The 20,133-nt window shown below is 41.2% G+C and overlaps 1 protein-coding gene across 3 annotated transcripts in view; it reads right to left on the reverse strand.

Annotated features, from left to right (window-relative positions):
- Positions 1–20,133, reverse strand: part of dclk1a (doublecortin-like kinase 1a) — a 68,966-nt gene that overhangs the window by 27,093 nt on the left and 21,740 nt on the right. For all 3 annotated transcript variants that reach the window (XM_056239613.1, XM_056239610.1, XM_056239612.1), the window contains exons 4-5: positions 7,762–7,861; positions 5,495–5,602 (exon numbers count right to left, since the gene is read on the reverse strand). In XM_056239613.1, the coding sequence (XP_056095588.1) occupies positions 5,495–5,602; positions 7,762–7,861 (208 nt within the window). The remainder of the gene's footprint in view (positions 1–5,494; positions 5,603–7,761; positions 7,862–20,133) is intronic.

Raw genomic sequence — 20,133 nt, forward strand, 5'->3', positions numbered from 1 at the left:
ACATGCGAGTCGCGTGTAATGACAGACAGACAGCCGTCTAGTTTGATAGCGATGTCAAATATTGCGCGTCGATCAAATCGGTATTCTTGCAACAATTTTTCATGGCTAAATTGGTCCAAAGGGTTCTCCCTATTCCCTATGATCTTCAGCTGGTTTCATAAATTCAGCCATGTCGTCTTATTTTTGTCCGCGTTACTCTTAAGGTTACGATTTCCAAACCTTAAGTTATACTTAGGGAAATTACCGTTAAGGGGTTTTATGCAACACTTAACGATTACTTAAGTGAAAAAACAGCATTTAAGTGTTTATGACGTTTCACTTAAAAAAAACGTTAAGTAACACTTAAGGGTATTTTTCTGCAACACCCTTAGGTTTAAGGGAAACATAAGGGCGACTTTAAGGGAAAATTACACTTAAGGTGCTTTATGCAACCGAGCACTGGACCTCAAAGACTTGAGACTTGAGACTTGAATTGGACTCAATGACTTGAGACTTGACTTGGACTTGTACCCCAAAGACTTTAGACTTGACTTGGACTCAAAGACTTGAGACTTGACTTGGATTTGTACCCCAAAGACTTGAGACTTGATTTGGACCTGGACCTCAAAGACTTGAGACTTGACTTGGACCCAGAGACTTGAGACTTGACTTGGACTTGGACTTCATAGACGTGAGACTTGACTTGGACTTTGCTATTAGGGCTCAAACTGTAGAGTATGGTGCTAGCAACATGCGCCAAGGTCATGAGTTTGATTCCCAGAGAATGCATAAACTGATAAAATATATGCAATATGGAATGCGATACATAAGTCACTTTGGATAAAAAAAATTACAGATGCATAAATGTACATGTTAGCCAGTAGCCTGCAGCCTACACTATAAGAAAAAAATCTATAGAAAAAGATAATTTTCAGTTTATGTTATTCCAAAAAAAAAAAAAAAATGAAAGTGTATTCACTTGTTTCACCTTGGAATGACTATATTTCAATGGATGTTAGCTACACTCTAGAAAAGTCTGTAAAAATAGGACCCTATGCACAGTACTATGTTAATATGAAGATACTTTCTGTATTGATTTTTTCTCTGGTGTTTAATGCTTGAAGAAAATATACGTGCAACGATGATTCATACACAATAATAAACATGCGTTAACGAAAGTTATAGTTCAGTTTTCCTGCTGTAGGGCACATGCTAATGGGTTAATGAGCTGTTTGTGGGTTTGTCAGTAACAAGCTGAGCAACTGGCTAGAATTACACAGTAAGAATAATAACAAGGTCTCTGAATTAGAGTGACAGGAGCAGCTCTGCATTTCCTGAGGACAGTCAGCCAGCGGTGTTTCAAGCTGATTAAAGATTATTCTCTGGTGCTCTAATTAAAGTTTACTCTCTGGATAAACTGCTCGGATAAAAATTCAGTCGACTACAAGGCCAAGCTCCTCCGTGCAAATTCAAAGGAAAGCTTAACAGAAATTTGTGAGGAGAACGACCTAAGATTATAGATCAGAAATCCTTTGGAAGGATGCCTTCAGTAAATAGGACAGGCACAGAAAGACATGCAGTCTGTAATGAACCATCTCCGCCATCCCACACAGTTGTTGATAAATATGACAGAGAGAGGCTGTTTATGTCTGTCTCGCTGTGTCTCCTTTGTTAAAGCACCTCTAAATGTGTTGTCATGCTCAACACTTGATCGTACCGCTCAAACTGTGAATAATTCGCAGGATGACATGGGCTTCAGTTTTTCGTTGTGTTAAAAAACAAAAGGCTTCTCGTAACTGTACACAAACAGTACATCATTGCCATTTGTATAGAAATTCACCAAAAGTGCGTTCATGTGTGTTTAAAGGGGTGCAGGCCACTCTCAAACAGAAATCAATGTGCTATACTTAGCCTGACAGGGTGTATTATATAAACAGCACTCATACAGTGAGCAGCTTCTCTCACAGACACTTAAAGTAAGGACATGCTAGACCTTTCTTGAAATCACTTATCTGATTCATCACAAGAAATATCTCACATTTGACCTATGCTGTCTGACAGATTAAAAGGCAGATGCCTGTTTATCAGCCAGTCTGTTTGACCCTTTCAGTGACGGGAATTTTTAGTCTATAAATTGACCATCGGCATGACCGGTTCTGGTACCAGTGAATACAATGACATTGGCTACCACCTAGAAGTAACAATAACCAAACAGCAACGCAACAGCTACAAAATTGCAATTGCAATCATATCTGTCCACTGGTCTTGCTGAGAAAGTACAGGACGCCTCCACTAAGTATATACCTGCCCACACCAGTGTGGGACTCCTAGTAGGAGAGCGAGAAATAAAGACGGTGTAAGGCTTAGGTTTTCAATGCTTTAGCTGCAGGTGAAGACTAAATTAAATAACCCAAACAATTTAAACATTACAGAGACCACCAACCCAGACTTAATAATAATTTTCATTAAGAATCTTAAAATATCTAATGAATAATTATTTTAAAAAATGTATCATTATATAAAAATAACGGATCATTTCATGATTCAAAGATTTCATGATTTATTCTCATGCCGTTCCAAACTCTTGTGACTTTTTTCTTCTTCTGGGGAACATAAAAGAAGATATTCTGAAGAATTTATTAACTATTTGTATTTATACAATGAACTACATGTAATCAAATGTTTAAAAAAATCACTGCATATCTTCACTGTGTAAATTAAATAATTTAATTAAATAAATTAAAGTCTCTCAAAAGTGATTTACTCATGAACAGTGAGATATTTTCTCTTTTTTGTTGTTTGATTAACATTAATGACACAAACGACAGCAGGTCACTTTAAGATCGAATGCATGGATTCAATATACTGTTACATATGCGTTTTCTCTCTCAACAAGACATAAATGTGTTTTCGAGGACGGACATTTTGACACCTAAGTACTGTTTGTGTATTTAACCGTACAAGCCCAATTGCGCTGAAAAAAGCTTAAGTTCAATTCTTAAACGCTCTGAGCAGCGGCTTCCTGTATGCGTGAAATGAGTAAATGAGTATACTATATACACTTCCATTTAGTGAAATGAGTTCTCTTTGAGCGAAATAAGTTCTCTTTCACTGCTTATTGCATTTCAATGGGTTAAAATCACTTGTTTTTAAACCGCCATGCTTAACACATGCAAACGATAAGCTTTTGAGACCATACAGCACAGCAACGTCATGTAGTGTTGTCAAAAATATCAATATTTCTATATGTATCCATACTGAAATATCAGTCGTCTGATTCACTCCGGATAGTGTTGGCATGACCGGGTCTGAATTTCGGCGCAGGATTGCACATAACTCATTCCCGCAGATTTCGGGCTCACATCCGAAGTGCACACACATAATAAAGCCGCCTCTGACATAGAAGTGCCAAAATTAGCTCTTTTTCACAGCTTATTAATGGCGAATAATAACGTAAAACAGTTGTAAACTGTTCATAAAAATGTGTAACAGTAACATTATTTTGGATCCGTGAGTGCGTTAGCCACCAGGTCTTTATTGAACCTTGAGACAAAAATCAAAATATTTGGGAGTATTTGGAAAATGGAGCTCAAACTGAGACCCAAAATGAGCAAGAATAGATAAACAAAAGCCTATGGATAATCAAGTAAACCTATAAGTTGCTACAGTCCAGTAAATCTTCATCTTGACATGAATACTAACAGTATAAAAGTTATTCTTGCTTTTACATTATGAAAAATTTCACAGCAAAAAGACACGACTTGAATGTGGAAATTTATAGAATTATACTAAAAGGCCTTTTACTTGCTAAAAAGTATAAACGATCAGAAGTCATGTAGAAGATAGTGTACAACAGATTTTGATCATGGAGACAATTTAGAGACCTTAAAAATCTGAAATATAATACAGTAGGCTTTATAGGGTTAAGAACATTAGACAATATTTAGAAATGGCATTAGAATTTAAGAAAATTCAATTTTTTATATTACAGCCTCCATTGATTGACCTTCTGATTGAAAACCCAGGCAGCGAAAGAACCAACATACCCAGCATAATGTCTACAACTTTTTAATTTCTTAGAACTTTATTTCTAAACTATCATCAAACTTTGCAGACCAGACCATGAATTCCGCAGTAAATTCATTCTTAAACCAGACCAGTAATGAAACCTTTGCAAACCTGGCACATTCTCCCTCACCCCGGGGTTTCTTAAAGGATTAACGAGCTGTATTTTGAAAATGTATGACTGGCACACCAATCACTCGAAGTGAAACCGATTCCATGCTTTTATGGATCACGTCTGTGAGTGTCTGCTGAGAAACAGCCGCCTGACTAGAAGTGATGAGCCACACTCTCTGAGCCTGCTTCCACTAAGCCTGCCAAACAGGAAGGGACGCCCATATATGGGCACTTCTATTGTCTCCAAGGCACAGCTCCCTTAGCCGGCGTCTCCATGACGACCGGATAGAACTCTAAGCCAAACCTCTACTCATAGAGATTCAACTGGTACGATTTAAGCCAATCATATAACGGCTACAGGAAAAAAATATCAACCAGCAGCTTCTAGACGTCTCTGCCACACATCTTATAGAGGTGAAGACGCAAAGGCGGTCTTTGTTAGAAAACTAGAGCACAGATACACAGTAAAGCATCAATAGGAAGTGCATGCGTTTTTTTTTTTTATCCATAAACAGCTGATTTTTTACCCCTGGAAACACTCATTCATACCTTTATACCTAAAATCGAATAAATAAGCAGTAGTTGATGCACAGTCTGGTTTGCAGTACAATTTAGACTTTGCATTCAATCCAAAGTACCATTTAACACCTTTAATTCTATTATCTTTTTGGAATATGGAGTAGCATGCATGTATTGTAACATGGCATTTGAATATGGTAATCACCAGTGCAAACTGGAACAAAAGCAAACCGCATAGTGCCTATAATTCAGATCACACACACAACAGTATTCATTGCACAACAGTTGATGTGGATCTGCAAGACTGAGTCACACTACCCCCTCCATCTCCTCTCTCTCTCTCTCTCTCTCTCTCTCTCTCTCTCTCTCTCTCTCTCTCTCTCTCTCTCTCTCTCTCTCTCTCTCTCTCTCTCTCTCTCTCTCTCTCTCTCTTTCTCTCTCTCTCTCTCTCATCACCCCATCTACTTCCCGCCCTGTGCCTCAATATCTCATATCTCTCGTCTTTTGACTCCTCTCCACCGGGATGTGCCCTTCTGAATCAGACAGCTATATCTGAATGCAATTCCACCTCGAAGCCAGCAAACACACTCCGCTCCAGGGGTGCACACACAGAGGGGTGCTTTATTGCACGGAGAGCTGTCACACGTGACTTCCTATAACTTTGTTTTTATCTGATGTGAGAAGTTAATTATCTTCTTTTAACAAATATTCAATCGACAAAGAGAGTATGTTTGAGAAGGGAGTTCACATGTCCACAAGAAACTATTCAGAGAAGCATTTGCTGTTGCATAAACCCGCATGCACATATGATCATTACCTGATCCAGAAGGAGACTTGCTGCGTCTGGAAAAGGCAAAGCTTCTGGGAGAGCTTCTGTTTAAAGACCCCATCTTCCCATAGGACGTTGATTTCATTACCCGGCACTCTGTCACACAACAAAAATCACATTACATAGTGAAGTCCAAAAGTCTGAAAAACGAATGAAAGTACTACTATTTGGCAGCTGAAAAATAAATGTCCATTTCAGAAAGTTTTAGTATTTGGTATGTTGCCCTTCTGCTATCTATCGGAAACAAAGGAAGATATTTTGAAAAATGTCAAGGGAGACCAATGTTGTTTAGACCCCAATGTCCTGAAAGAAAGAACGAGAAAGAAAGACATGAGGGTAAGTGAATGAGGCTGTCAACTAGCTGATTGCTTAATTTTCACTATTTAAATCGTTTTTAATATCACACCACCAAATGACTCTCTAGTTTGATTGCCATCTCAAATCCTCTTTAAAGGTCCTCTAAAACTCAAACTCTTCCCGAAGATAATCCTTAAACTGAAGCACTAAATGAATCCTCCTTCAAAAACAGTCTGCTTGTTGAAGCACATTTATGCAAGTGTGATCAAAAAGATGGCAGTGCCTTAACCCTAAATACAGATCAGAGACTGGGGATTACATTAGAGACGAAGTGCTGCTTAGCTTCTCGCATGCTCCGTGTTTATCTGTCCCATTTTTGCTTTTGCTGCAATAACTCTGTGTACATAATATATTCAGAAAGCAATATAACTGTGACACCAGGTATGACAGTAAATGCCACAGTCTATTAAGGCAGGATTTATTGAAGGGCAGGATGCCACTCTACTCTTTGTCTCCATGGAGTTACATTTAGAGAGCAAGTTTCAGCCCTTATCTCTCCAGTACTAACAAATCACCTCCTTATACAGTAAAAAGATGCTTTCTCAATTGTTAATCACAGCCTTACATAATCGTCTTAATCGACAATAACTTAGAGTATTATAGATCAAATAAAAACAAACATGGGATATCACTGACAAAGTGCTTGTTATGGGGTACCATTCTGCTCCTATTATATTAAATATGTGTTCTTTAGGGAAATCTTTGTCGTCAAAGACTGCCATTTTGGCTCCGTCCATCTCGCCATCGGCATGCTTCATATGTTCCTCTCGGCTCTGATCAAAACTCATTAGAACGGCACGTGTCCCTCTACTAGTGCCTTCATAATTAAATCTCTACTCATGATTGACTGCACTCGCTCTAATCCACCGTGATAAATCATCTGATATTCTTCATTACATTTGTTCTGTACAGTGCAGCTCTAATTCGGTAATAGCCTCAGGTAATAACTCAATAGAATTATCAATTAATCGGTCAGATAGATATATAGATAGATGGGTGGATGGATGGACATAAAAAGACAGAAAGACGGAAAGATCGACAGACAGAGAGACAGAAAGATAGACAGATGGCAGATAGATAGATAGATAGATAGATAGATAGATAGATAGATAGATAGATAGATAGATAGATAGATAGATAGATAGATAGATAGATAGATAGATAGATAGATAGATAGATAGATAGATAGATAGATAGATAGATAGATAGATAGATAGATAGATAGATAGATAGATAGATAGATAGATGGATAGATGATAGTTTTTACATCCAATGAGGAAATTATGGGGCAAAACCTCCAACCTCCAACAATAATAGAGAGAGCTCTTCCGAATACACTTCAGAAAACTGGGGCGCCTGCTCTTTACTGAGCTCACATCAGCACAGAAGAGTCAAACCGCCATAGCCTTTGTCTCTCCACACTATTAATAAAAGGAAACCAGACAGAGCCACATACAGATTCTCATTTCCTGACAACAACACAACAGGAAAACATGGAGAGGAGAGGAGAGGAGAGGAGAGGAGAGGAGAGGAGAGGAGAGGAGAGGAGAGGAGAGGAGAGGAGAGGAGAGGAGAGGAGAGGAGAGGAGAGGAGAGGAGAGGGGTCTATCTGTCTATCTACGTGGAGACGGCAAAAACCCAGAAGTGGTTGGTGTAGGCGTTAAGGGGGAATATGCCTTTCTTTTATATTCCACATTTGTGTGATGAATTTTTAATGGACTCATTCATAAGTTGCTTATGAACTAAATGGTAACAGGATGTTCTTCATTCAAGATGGGACAAAGAGAAAGTTTCTGTGTAGGTGGAAGATTCCATCCACACAGACCTTATGCTGATGAGATCATGTAGTGTTCTTTTGTTGAAATGGACACAAAGGAAACTACTGAAGAGCTCTTTACCGCTCTCATCCAACAGGAAGTCATCCTGGTAACGGAACTTCTCCGGGCCGCATGCGATGTAGATGTCCTCCTCCCCGAAGAAATCTTGAAGGCACATGACCTGCGATTGGAAAGAGAGAAAGTCATTAGCAGCATTAGATCCACTACAGCATCTGAAAGTCTATTAAACAAAGGCTTAAGGACAGGAACCCTAATGATCAGAGAGCCCAAATCACAGATCCAGCCTTCCTCCTTCAAAAATGAATGAGGTGGTTTGGTCGTGATCACCACCCAGAAGGCTTTGCTGAGCACATCTCTAATGTCTTTTTAAGATGAGTAACCACCAGCCCCGTTACTGTTGATTGCCCCTAATCAAGAAGAAGTTAGATCTACCAGCAAAAGCCTCATTTCCCATCAGCCCTTTGGCCGTGTATGGGGACGGCTGCAGTGAAAACCTTTTTAAAGATTGATCATTTCAGACAATGAATCAAGGGGACAACAAGTAAACAGATGCATATATAATCAGCCTTGAGCACAGCACAAAACACACATGGGGAATACACAGGCCCTTTTCAGAGAAGAACCATGAAATTATTCCTGTTTTATGACAAAGTATGATTTCTAGCCCCCTGAAGCATGAATGGAGAGAACGGATGATTTTTCATGAGCCAGATGGAGAGGGTTTGTATTGAAGGAAGAGGGTATAAACAATTTTAGATTCTAATGTGTTCTCTATAGGCCCTATTTACACCTGGTAACCTGATACACTTTATTAAGATGTGTGTTGGTCGATCGGATCACAAGCAGACGAGGGAGACACCTGGTATTTTAATCAAAATTTCAACCAATTCTGTCCTGATTTCTTTGAGGGGAGGATCTATGGGTGGGTAAATGTATGGACTTTTTCAGATCTTTTTGATCTACTGGACAAATAAGCATGCCATAGTATTTTTTCCTACTATGGAAGTCAATGGGGTCCATCAACTGTTTGGTTACCGACACTCTTCATAATATCTTCCTTTGTGTGCAGCAGAAGAAAGAAATTCAAACTTGAGGGTGATTAAATGATGACAGAATTAAAAAAAAAACTTTAATTTTTAAAGGAGTCATAACCTAGTATTACCTTGGATACCCACGCTCTATTATAGTCTTTCAGGCCCTTCTAAAAAAGAAAAGTGGAAAAAAAAATAAACACAGAGCTCCCCTGATCCTTATTTCTGAATGCATTATTGTCTCGCGAGATCTGATGCGATATTTTGGCTGTCGTGGACGGTCATTTTAATAATGCAAATGAGGGGCGCGTTGATTGGTGGCAGGAAGGAGGGGGCTTGACACCGCAGGTAACTTCAGCATATCATTCCAAGATGACATCATGGCGCAAGTTGTGAATGAACCCCATAGATATAATAAATAAAAAAACACCTAACGTTGAGCCAGGTGATAGGGTTGTTGGAACAGCGTCATTAAAAATGAATTTCATCCACTGGTCCCTGGTAGTTTGGTCCGTTTTTGGTAGAGAAAACACATTTGAATGTTGATTCTGGCAGTCAACCACAGAGCAACTCACGTGTGCACTACATTTCTGCATCTTTCTTGACTGAATATGAGGGGTAGAGGGGCAGGGCGGGCTTCCTGCAGCATATGTCTGCGGTGTCCATATATGGTATATCCTGCCCCGTCTTGACGTCAAGTCGGGGGAGAAATTAAAATCTCGTAATTGAGTGCGCGTGCACGTGGGCTGGTTTACGAACACTGGGGTAAACAAACGCTTCACTTTTGAATATCGGCTTCCCGGCCAATGTATAATCGTTAGGCAATCATAACATACATTGATTCTCGTGGAAAAGTGAAAATTACAGGTTATGACTCCTTTAAGTGAACTATTCCTTTAATTCAAATGGCTGATTTATTCAGGAATGAAGCCAATGGCCCTGTCCCAAATGGCGCACTTCATGCAGACTTTCGGTCTCGTGGACTTAAATTGCGCGTGCTCGCCGAGTCTACGGTAGGCTGTCCCATTTAGCATTTTAACGCTCTGAAGTGTGCTCAGTAGCGCCCCCTTTGTACCCTTGAAGCGGTCTTCCACGAAGCCCGAATAGATGCAGGCTCCACGCACTTTAACTACCCAGGAATCCTTGCGAAAGGCCAATCAGACAACGGATGGGAGGAGATTTCGCTCACGGACAATTGTTAACATGGCTGAATAATACGATCGCATTATGATTCATTAAATGAATAGAACAGAATTTCAGGGCTTTACTGAGTCATATGTAAACACAACAACAATAGGCAGCATATTTCCCCGAACCTGTAGCTCCTGTCTATAACAACAATCAGACCGTCTCAGAAAAATACCTCTCAATGCGCCCTCGCGGACTCACGCTAAGGGCCCTATAGGTCTGCACTACATGACGTCACCGACAGGTGGACTCTGAGGAAGTCCACAAGTCCGGAGTGTGCCATTTGGGACAGGGCCAATGAGTCTTTATGAATGGGTCACTGAATTATTGGCTCACTCGATTCGTTAAAAAACACGGGATTCGTTCAGTAACGAAATACTGCTGTGTGTTGCTCAGAGATGTACAACAGTTCTGCAGTGTCTTTATTTAAATTTTTATTGGCGAAATTGAGCAAAGACAATATTGAAAATATTCTGTCTAAAATGTAACACAAAATTAACTTCTTGTTTATTGAACTGTTGTATAAAATCAATTTCCCATTTGCAATCGTACAGATACTCGGGGAAACAGCACTCTTACTCGTATGATATTGCTATACAAATTTAAGACAAAATTGCCCTGCATCATGTTCGAATGAGGTTCATTCTCGTGTTTCGCAGCACGTTTGAGCTTCTGCAAGAACTCATGAGGTTCATTCTCGTGTTAAGCAGCACGTTTGAGCTTCTGCAAGAACCAATGAGGTTCATTCTCGTGTTAAGCAGCACGTTTGAGCTTCTGCAAGAACCAATGAGGTTCATTTTTGTGTTACGCAGCACGTTTGAGCTTCTGCAAGAACTCATGAGGTTCCTTCTCGTGTTAAGCAGCACGTTTGAGCTTCTGCAAGAACCAATGAGGTTCATTCTCGTGTTACGCAGCACGTTTGAGCTTCTGCAAGAACTCATGAGGTTCATTCTCGTGTTACGCAGCACGTTTGAGCTTCTGCAAGAACCAATGAGGTTCATTCTTGTGTTACGCAGCACGTTTGAGCTTCTGCAAGAACTCATGAGGTTCATTCTCGTATTAAGCAGCACGTTTGAACTTCTGCAAGAACTAATGAGGTTCATTCTCGTATTAAGCAGCACGTTTGAACTTCTGCAAGAACCAATGAGGTTCATTCTCGTGTTTCGCAGCACGTTTGAGCTTCTGCAAGAACTCATGAGGTTCATTCTCGTGTTACGCAGCACGTTTGAGCTTCTGCAAGAACTCATGAGGTTCATTCTCGTGTTACGCAGCACGTTTGAGCTTCTGCAAGAACCAATGAGGTTCATTCTTGTGTTACGCAGCACGTTTGAGCTTCTGCAAGAACTCATGAGGTTCATTCTCGTATTAAGCAGCACGTTTGAACTTCTGCAAGAACTAATGAGGTTCATTCTCGTATTAAGCAGCACGTTTGAACTTCTGCAAGAACCAATGAGGTTCATTCTCGTGTTTCGCAGCACGTTTGAGCTTCTGCAAGAACTCATGAGGTTCATTCTCGTGTTTCGCAGCACGTTTGAGCTTCTGCAAGAACTCATGAGGTTCATTCTCGTGTTACGCAGCACGTTTGAGCTTCTGCAAGAACTAATGAGGTTCATTCTCGTGTTTCGCAGCACATTTGAGCTTCTGCAAGAACCAATGAGGTTCATTCTCGTGTTACGCAGCACGTTTGAGCTTCTGCAAGAACTCATGAGGTTCATTCTCGTGTTAAGCAGCACATTTGAGCTTCTGCAAGAACTAATGAGGTTCATTCTCGTGTTTCGCAGCACGTTTGAGCTTCTGCAAGAACTAATGAGGTTAATTCTCGTGTTACGCAGCACATTTGAGCTTCTGCAAGAACTCATGAGGTTCATTCTTGTGTTAAGCAGCACGTTTGAGCTTCTGCAAGAACTAATGAGGTTAATTCTCGTGTTAAGCAGCACGTTTGAGCTTCTGCAAGAACTAATGAGGTTAATTCTCGTGTTAAGCAGCACGTTTGAGCTTCTGCAAGAACTCATGAGGTTCATTCTCGTGTTAAGCAGCACGTTTGAGCTTCTGCAAGAACTAATGAGGTTAATTCTCGTGTTAAGCAGCACGTTTGAGCTTCTGCAAGAACTCATGAGGTTCATTCTCGTGTTAAGCAGCACGTTTGAGCTTCTGCAAGAACTAATGAGGTTAATTCTCGTGTTAAGCAGCACGTTTGAGCTTCTGCAAGAACTCATGAGGTTCATTCTCGTGTTAAGCAGCACGTTTGAGCTTCTGCAAGAACTCATGAGGTTCATTCTCGTGTTAAGCAGCACGTTTGAGCTTCTGCAAGAACTCATGAGGTTCATTCTCGTGTTAAGCAGCACATTTGAGCTTCTGCAAGAACTCATGAGGTTCATTCTCGTGTTAAGCAGCACGTTTGAGCTTCTGCAAGAACTCATGAGGTTCATTCTCGTGTTAAGCAGCACGTTTGAGCTTCTGCAAGAACTCATGAGGTTCATTCTCGTGTTAAGCAGCACGTTTGAGCTTCTGCAAGAACTCATGAGGTTCATTCTCGTGTTACGCAGCACGTTTGAGCTTCTGCAAGAACTCATGAGGTTCATTCTCGTGTTACGCAGCACGTTTGAGCTTCTGCAAGAACTAATGAGGTTAATTCTCGTGTTACGCAGCACGTTTGAGCTTCTGCAAGAACTAATGAGGTTAATTCTCGTGTTACGCAGCACATTTGAGCTTCTGCAAGAACTAATGAGGTTCATTCTCGTGTTAAGCAGCACATTTGAGCTTCTGCAAGAACTCATGAGGTTCATTCTCGTGTTAAGCAGCACGTTTAAGCTTCTGCAAGAACTCATGAGGTTCATTCTCGTGTTAAGCAGCATGTTTGAGCTTCTGCAAGAACTCATGAGGTTCATTCTCGTGTTAAGCAGCACGTTTGAGCTTCTGCAAGAACCAATGAGGTTCATTCTCGTGTTACGCAGCACGTTTGAGCTTCTGCAAGAACTAATGAGGTTCATTCTCGTGTTACGCAGCACATTTGAGCTTCTGCAAGAACTAATGAGGTTAATTCTCGTGTTACGCAGCACATTTGAGCTTCTGCAAGAACTAATGAGGTTAATTCTCGTGTTACGCAGCACATTTGAGCTTCTGCAAGAACTCATGAGGTTCATTCTCGTGTTAAGCAGCACGTTTGAGCTTCTGCAAGAACTCATGAGGTTCATTCTCGTGTTAAGCAGCACGTTTGAGCTTCTGCAAGAACCAATGAGGTTCATTCTCGTGTTACGCAGCACGTTTGAGCTTCTGCAAGAACTCATGAGGTTCATTCTCGTGTTAAGCAGCATGTTTGAGCTTCTGCAAGAACTCATGAGGTTCATTCTCGTGTTAAGCAGCACGTTTGAGCTTCTGCAAGAACCAATGAGGTTCATTCTCGTGTTACGCAGCACGTTTGAGCTTCTGCAAGAACTAATGAGGTTCATTCTCGTGTTAAGCAGCACGTTTGAGCTTCTGCAAGAACTAATGAGGTTCATTCTCGTGTTACGCAGCACATTTGAGCTTCTGCAAGAACCAATGAGGTTCATTCTTGTGTTACGCAGCACGTTTGAGCTTCTGCAAGAACCAATGAGGTTCATTCTTGTGTTACGCAGCACGTTTGAGCTTCTGCAAGAACTCATGAGGTTCATTCTCGTGTTAAGCAGCACGTTTGAGCTTCTGCATGAACTAATGAGGTTAATTCTCGTGTTACGCAGCACATTTGAGCTTCTGCAAGAACTCATGAGGTTCATTCTCGTGTTAAGCAGCACGTTTGAGCTTCTGCATGAACTAATGAGGTTCATTCTCGTGTTACGCAGCACATTTGAGCTTCTGCAAGAACTCATGAGGTTCATTCTCGTGTTATGCAGCACGTTTGAGCTTCTGCAAGAACTAATGAGGTTCATTCTCGTGTTAAGCAGCACATTTGAGCTTCTGCAAGAACCAATGAGGTTCATTCTCGTGTTAAGCAGCACGTTTGAGCTTCTGCAAGAACTCATGAGGTTCATTCTCGTGTTATGCAGCACGTTTGAGCTTCTGCAAGAACTCATGAGGTTCATTCTCGTGTTACGCAGCACGTTTGAGCTTCTGCAAGAACTAATGAGGTTAATTCTCGTGTTACGCAGCACATTTGAGCTTCTGCAAGAACTCATGAGGTTCATTCTCGTGTTAAGCAGCACGTTTGAGCTTCTGCAAGAACCAATGAGGTTCATTCTCGTGTTAAGCAGCACGTTTGAGCTTCTGCAAGAACTAATGAGGTTAATTCTCGTGTTACGCAGCACATTTGAGCTTCTGCAAGAACTCATGAGGTTCATTCTCGTGTTAAGCAGCACGTTTGAGCTTCTGCAAGAACTAATGAGGTTCATTCTGGTGTTACGCAGCACATTTGAGCTTCTGCAAGAACTCATGAGGTTCATTCTCGTGTTAAGCAGCACGTTTGAGCTTCTGCAAGAACTCATGAGGTTCATTCTTGTGTTACGCAGCACATTTGAGCTTCTGCAAGAACTCATGAGGTTCATTCTCGTGTTAAGCAGCACGTTTGAGCTTCTGCAAGAACTAATGAGGTTCATTCTCGTGTTACGCAGCACATTTGAGCTTCTGCAAGAACTCATGAGGTTCATTCTCGTGTTAAGCAGCACGTTTGAGCTTCTGCAAGAACTCATGAGGTTCATTCTCGTGTTACGCAGCATGTTTGAGCTTCTGCAAGAACTCATGAGGTTCATTCTCGTGTTAAGCAGCACGTTTGAGCTTCTGCAAGAACCAATGAGGTTCATTCTCGTGTTACGCAGCACGTTTGAGCTTCTGCAAGAACTCATGAGGTTCATTCTCGTGTTACGCAGCACGTTTGAGCTTCTGCAAGAACTAATGAGGTTCATTCTCGTGTTACGCAGCACATTTGAGCTTCTGCAAGAACTCATGAGGTTCATTCTCGTGTTAAGCAGCACGTTTGAGCTTCTGCAAGAACTCATGAGGTTCATTCTCGTGTTACGCAGCATGTTTGAGCTTCTGCAAGAACTCATGAGGTTCATTCTCGTGTTAAGCAGCACGTTTGAGCTTCTGCAAGAACCAATGAGGTTCATTCTCGTGTTATGCAGCACGTTTGAGCTTCTGCAAGAACTCATGAGGTTCATTCTCGTGTTACGCAGCACGTTTGAGCTTCTGCAAGAACTAATGAGGTTCATTCTCGTGTTTCGCAGCATGTTTGAGCTTCTGCAAGAACTAATGAGGTTCATTCTCGTGTTACGCAGCACATTTGAGCTTCTGCAAGAACTCATGAGGTTCATTCTCGTGTTTCGCAGCATGTTTGAGCTTCTGCAAGAACTAATGAGGTTCATTCTCGTGTTAAGCAGCACATTTGAGCTTCTGCAAGAACTAATGAGGTTCATTCTCGTGTTTCGCAGCACGTTTGAGCTTCTGCAAGAACTAATGAGGTTCATTCTCGTGTTACGCAGCACATTTGAGCTTCTGCAAGAACTCATGAGGTTCATTCTCGTGTTATGCAGCACGTTTGAGCTTCTGCAAGAACTCATGAGGTTCATTCTCGTGTTACGCAGCACGTTTGAGCTTCTGCAAGAACCAATGAGGTTCATTCTCGTGTTACGCAGCACGTTTGAGCTTCTGCAAGAACTCATGAGGTTCATTCTCGTGTTAAGCAGCACATTTGAGCTTCTGCAAGAACTAATGAGGTTCATTCTCGTGTTTCGCAGCACGTTTGAGCTTCTGCAAGAACTAATGAGGTTCATTCTCGTGTTACGCAGCACGTTTGAGCTTCTGCAAGAACTAATGAGGTTCATTCTCGTGTTACGCAGCACATTTGAGCTTCTGCAAGAACTCATGAGGTTCATTCTCGTGTTATGCAGCACGTTTGAGCTTCTGCAAGAACTCATGAGGTTCATTCTCGTGTTAAGCAGCACATTTGAGCTTCTGCAAGAACCAATGAGGTTCATTCTCGTGTTAAGCAGCACATTTGAGCTTCTGCAAGAACTCATGAGGTTCATTCTCGTGTTATGCAGCACGTTTGAGCTTCTGCAAGAACTCATGAGGTTCATTCTCGTGTTACGCAGCACGTTTGAGCTTCTGCAAGAACTAATGAGGTTAATTCTCGTGTTACGCAGCACATTTGAGCTTCTGCAAGAACTCATGAGGTTCATTCTCGTGTTAAGCAGCACGTTTGAGCTTCTGCAAGAACCAATGAGGTTCATTCTCGTGTTAAGCAGCACGTTTGAGCTTCTGCAAGAACTAATGAGGTTAATTCTCGTGTTACGCAGCACATTTGAGCTTCTGCAAGAACTCATGAGGTTCATTCTCGTGTTAAGCAGCACGTTTGAGCTTCTGCAAGAACTAATGAGGTTCATTCTGGTGTTACGCAGCACATTTGAGCTTCTGCAAGAACTCATGAGGTTCATTCTCGTGTTAAGCAGCACGTTTGAGCTTCTGCAAGAACTCATGAGGTTCATTCTCGTGTTAAGCAGCACGTTTGAGCTTCTGCAAGAACTAATGAGGTTCATTCTCGTGTTACGCAGCACATTTGAGCTTCTGCAAGAACTCATGAGGTTCATTCTCGTGTTAAGCAGCACGTTTGAGCTTCTGCAAGAACTCATGAGGTTCATTCTCGTGTTACGCAGCATGTTTGAGCTTCTGCAAGAACTCATGAGGTTCATTCTCGTGTTAAGCAGCACGTTTGAGCTTCTGCAAGAACCAATGAGGTTCATTCTCGTGTTACGCAGCACATTTGAGCTTCTGCAAGAACTCATGAGGTTCATTCTCGTGTTACGCAGCACATTTGAGCTTCTGCAAGAACTCATGAGGTTCATTCTCGTGTTAAGCAGCACGTTTGAGCTTCTGCAAGAACTCATGAGGTTCATTCTCGTGTTACGCAGCATGTTTGAGCTTCTGCAAGAACTCATGAGGTTCATTCTCGTGTTAAGCAGCATGTTTGAGCTTCTGCAAGAACCAATGAGGTTCATTCTCGTGTTACGCAGCACGTTTGAGCTTCTGCAAGAACTCATGAGGTTCATTCTCGTGTTACGCAGCACGTTTGAGCTTCTGCAAGAACCAATGAGGTTCATTCTCGTGTTTCGCAGCACATTTGAGCTTCTGCAAGAACTAATGAGGTTCATTCTCGTGTTACGCAGCACGTTTGAGCTTCTGCAAGAACTCATGAGGTTCATTCTCGTGTTACGCAGCACGTTTGAGCTTCTGCAAGAACCAATGAGGTTCATTCTCGTGTTACGCAGCACGTTTGAGCTTCTGCAAGAACTAATGAGGTTCATTCTCGTGTTTCGCAGCATGTTTGAGCTTCTGCAAGAACTAATGAGGTTCATTCTCGTGTTACGCAGCACATTTGAGCTTCTGCAAGAACTCATGAGGTTCATTCTCGTGTTTCGCAGCATGTTTGAGCTTCTGCAAGAACTAATGAGGTTCATTCTCGTGTTAAGCAGCACATTTGAGCTTCTGCAAGAACTAATGAGGTTCATTCTCGTGTTTCGCAGCACGTTTGAGCTTCTGCAAGAACTAATGAGGTTCATTCTCGTGTTTCGCAGCACGTTTGAGCTTCTGCAAGAACTAATGAGGTTCATTCTCGTGTTACGCAGCACGTTTGAGCTTCTGCAAGAACCAATGAGGTTCATTCTCGTGTTACGCAGCACATTTGAGCTTCTGCAAGAACTCATGAGGTTCATTCTCGTGTTAAGCAGCACGTTTGAGCTTCTGCAAGAACCAATGAGGTTCATTCTCGTGTTACGCAGCACGTTTGAGCTTCTGCAAGAACCAATGAGGTTCATTCTCGTGTTACGCAGCACGTTTGAGCTTCTGCAAGAACTCATGAGGTTCATTCTCGTGTTACGCAGCACGTTTGAGCTTCTGCAAGAACCAATGAGGTTCATTCTCGTGTTACGCAGCACATTTGAGCTTCTGCAAGAACTAATGAGGTTCATTCTCGTGTTACGCAGCACATTTGAGCTTCTGCAAGAACTCATGAGGTTCATTCTCGTGTTAAGCAGCACGTTTGAGCTTCTGCAAGAACCAATGAGGTTCATTCTCGTGTTACGCAGCACGTTTGAGCTTCTGCAAGAACCAATGAGGTTCATTCTCGTGTTACGCAGCACGTTTGAGCTTCTGCAAGAACTCATGAGGTTCATTCTCGTGTTACGCAGCACGTTTGAGCTTCTGCAAGAACCAATGAGGTTCATTCTCGTGTTACGCAGCACGTTTGAGCTTCTGCAAGAACTAATGAGGTTCATTCTCGTGTTACGCAGCACGTTTGAGCTTCTGCAAGAACCAATGAGGTTCATTCTCGTGTTACGCAGCACATTTGAGCTTCTGCAAGAACTCATGAGGTTCATTCTCGTGTTAAGCAGCACGTTTGAGCTTCTGCAAGAACTCATGAGGTTCATTCTCGTGTTACGCAGCACGTTTGAGCTTCTGCAAGAACCAATAGGCCTATTTCACAAAAATGGCCGCCGAGACCGGAAGTAGGGTAAACTCTTTTCCGGTGAAAGCGCTAGCAGTTACAGTCGGAGGACAAATGCGGAGACTAAAAGCGGTTGCTTACCTTTTTATGTTTCAACCCAAAGAAGAAACAACCCTATTGATCACTTCACAGCTTTTCGTGTTTTGCGGGTTTTCATGGAACAACCGGGGAGAAGTTAAATCACGCCGGGCGCGTGTGAAGGAGGAAGCAGATGTTGAAATGGAGTGTTGATGCCGGTTCGGGACTGATGCCCTGACAAAACATGTTTATATTGCACTTGATTGTTACCCGATTTGCACGTCATGCACTTTTATTTATTATTATTACCTGTTGGCAAATTAAAATTGTTTGTAGAAGTTGTTTTCTGTAACTTTCTTTCCTTTTTACCCGGGTGCGCTTTGCCAGGCCTGCTGTTTACTTGTGCAAGCAAGGGCAGCTGGGACATTTATTAAACGTATAAAATACTTTCCAAACCGTTACATATAGTCTTATAAATTCAGACGTTTGTGGTTTAAAAAAATAAACATATTGGAATCATTTTTAAAGTTGTTTGAACACGGAGCAGTTTTTCCCGTGAGTGGGACTGGAAAACCCGGAGTGGATCAGGAGCGGAGTGATAACAGATCGCTTCTGTGCAGAGAGGAACGGGCTTTTGCTCCAGTCCAGGCTTTGATCACATCCCCCTAAGCGGGTGAACACCTCGTCCTTCCGACCCATTCGAACTAAAATTAAGACATTTATTACACTATTTGAGAAATATAAGCATATTTACGGCCTTAAAATAATGAAAAGGGTGATTAAGACATAAGGACAGGGGGAAACCTGATATTAACGGAAGTCCGTCGTAGCGACGGATAACTTTAATCCCTGTATATATTTTTTAGTGTATTACTGAATATAAAATTACATTATATATTAGTAAATCTATTCTCACATGTTTAAATATATGAAAATGACTTGTTTCTATGCAAAAAGTGACTTGAATGACATGTTTCATTCAATATATTGTAATATATTAACACCATATATTATTCTGTATGTTTTCAAATATACTGTTAAACCATTTCATATATTGATCATTCATATAGGGAATATTTTCTTTTCATAAGGGGACCCCAGACAGTTAAATATTATTTTGTAACATGATTTTTTTTTTAAAACATGTAAAATCAATCACTTCATTTATGTTTTTAGTCTAAATATTTTTTTATTTGCCTTAATTTCATTATTAGACATACTAGCAACGTTAGGTCAAATTCACTGTAAAAATGTACAATTCTTAGTTTCATTCATGGTAACATGAAAAAGGAGCCATAATCTAATAGTGGAAGATTGCTGCAATCTCCTGGACTAACACTTAATAACATGATTTTTTTTAACAAAAGCCACTAGATTTAATTCATAGCCTACAATCAGACATCATTTCAATTTATTTATTTATTGTTTTTCGATATATTAACGTTAAATGTGAGCTTAGTCATCAAGTGTCATGCCAAAAATGAATGGAACTTTTTTTATGTAAGCACTAAGCAAACGTCAAGAATTTGTCCAATTTCGATCTTTTCACAACTCCCTGAAAACTATCACCAAAACGGACAACATCTGATATTCTTACTTTTGTCAGATAACGTTATATGAATGACTGGGAGAGAAAACAAGCTGTTCAAAGTCCATTTTGAAAATGAATGGCGATTCGGGCGGGCGGCGCGACCAGAAGTCTTTTTGCCGTCTGTGTCTGGC

This window comes from Rhinichthys klamathensis, unplaced genomic scaffold (genome assembly GCF_029890125.1).
Source record: "Rhinichthys klamathensis goyatoka isolate OS25496 unplaced genomic scaffold, OSU_Roscu_1.1 h1tg000569l_1, whole genome shotgun sequence".
NCBI classification, from domain to species: domain Eukaryota; kingdom Metazoa; phylum Chordata; class Actinopteri; order Cypriniformes; family Leuciscidae; genus Rhinichthys; species Rhinichthys klamathensis.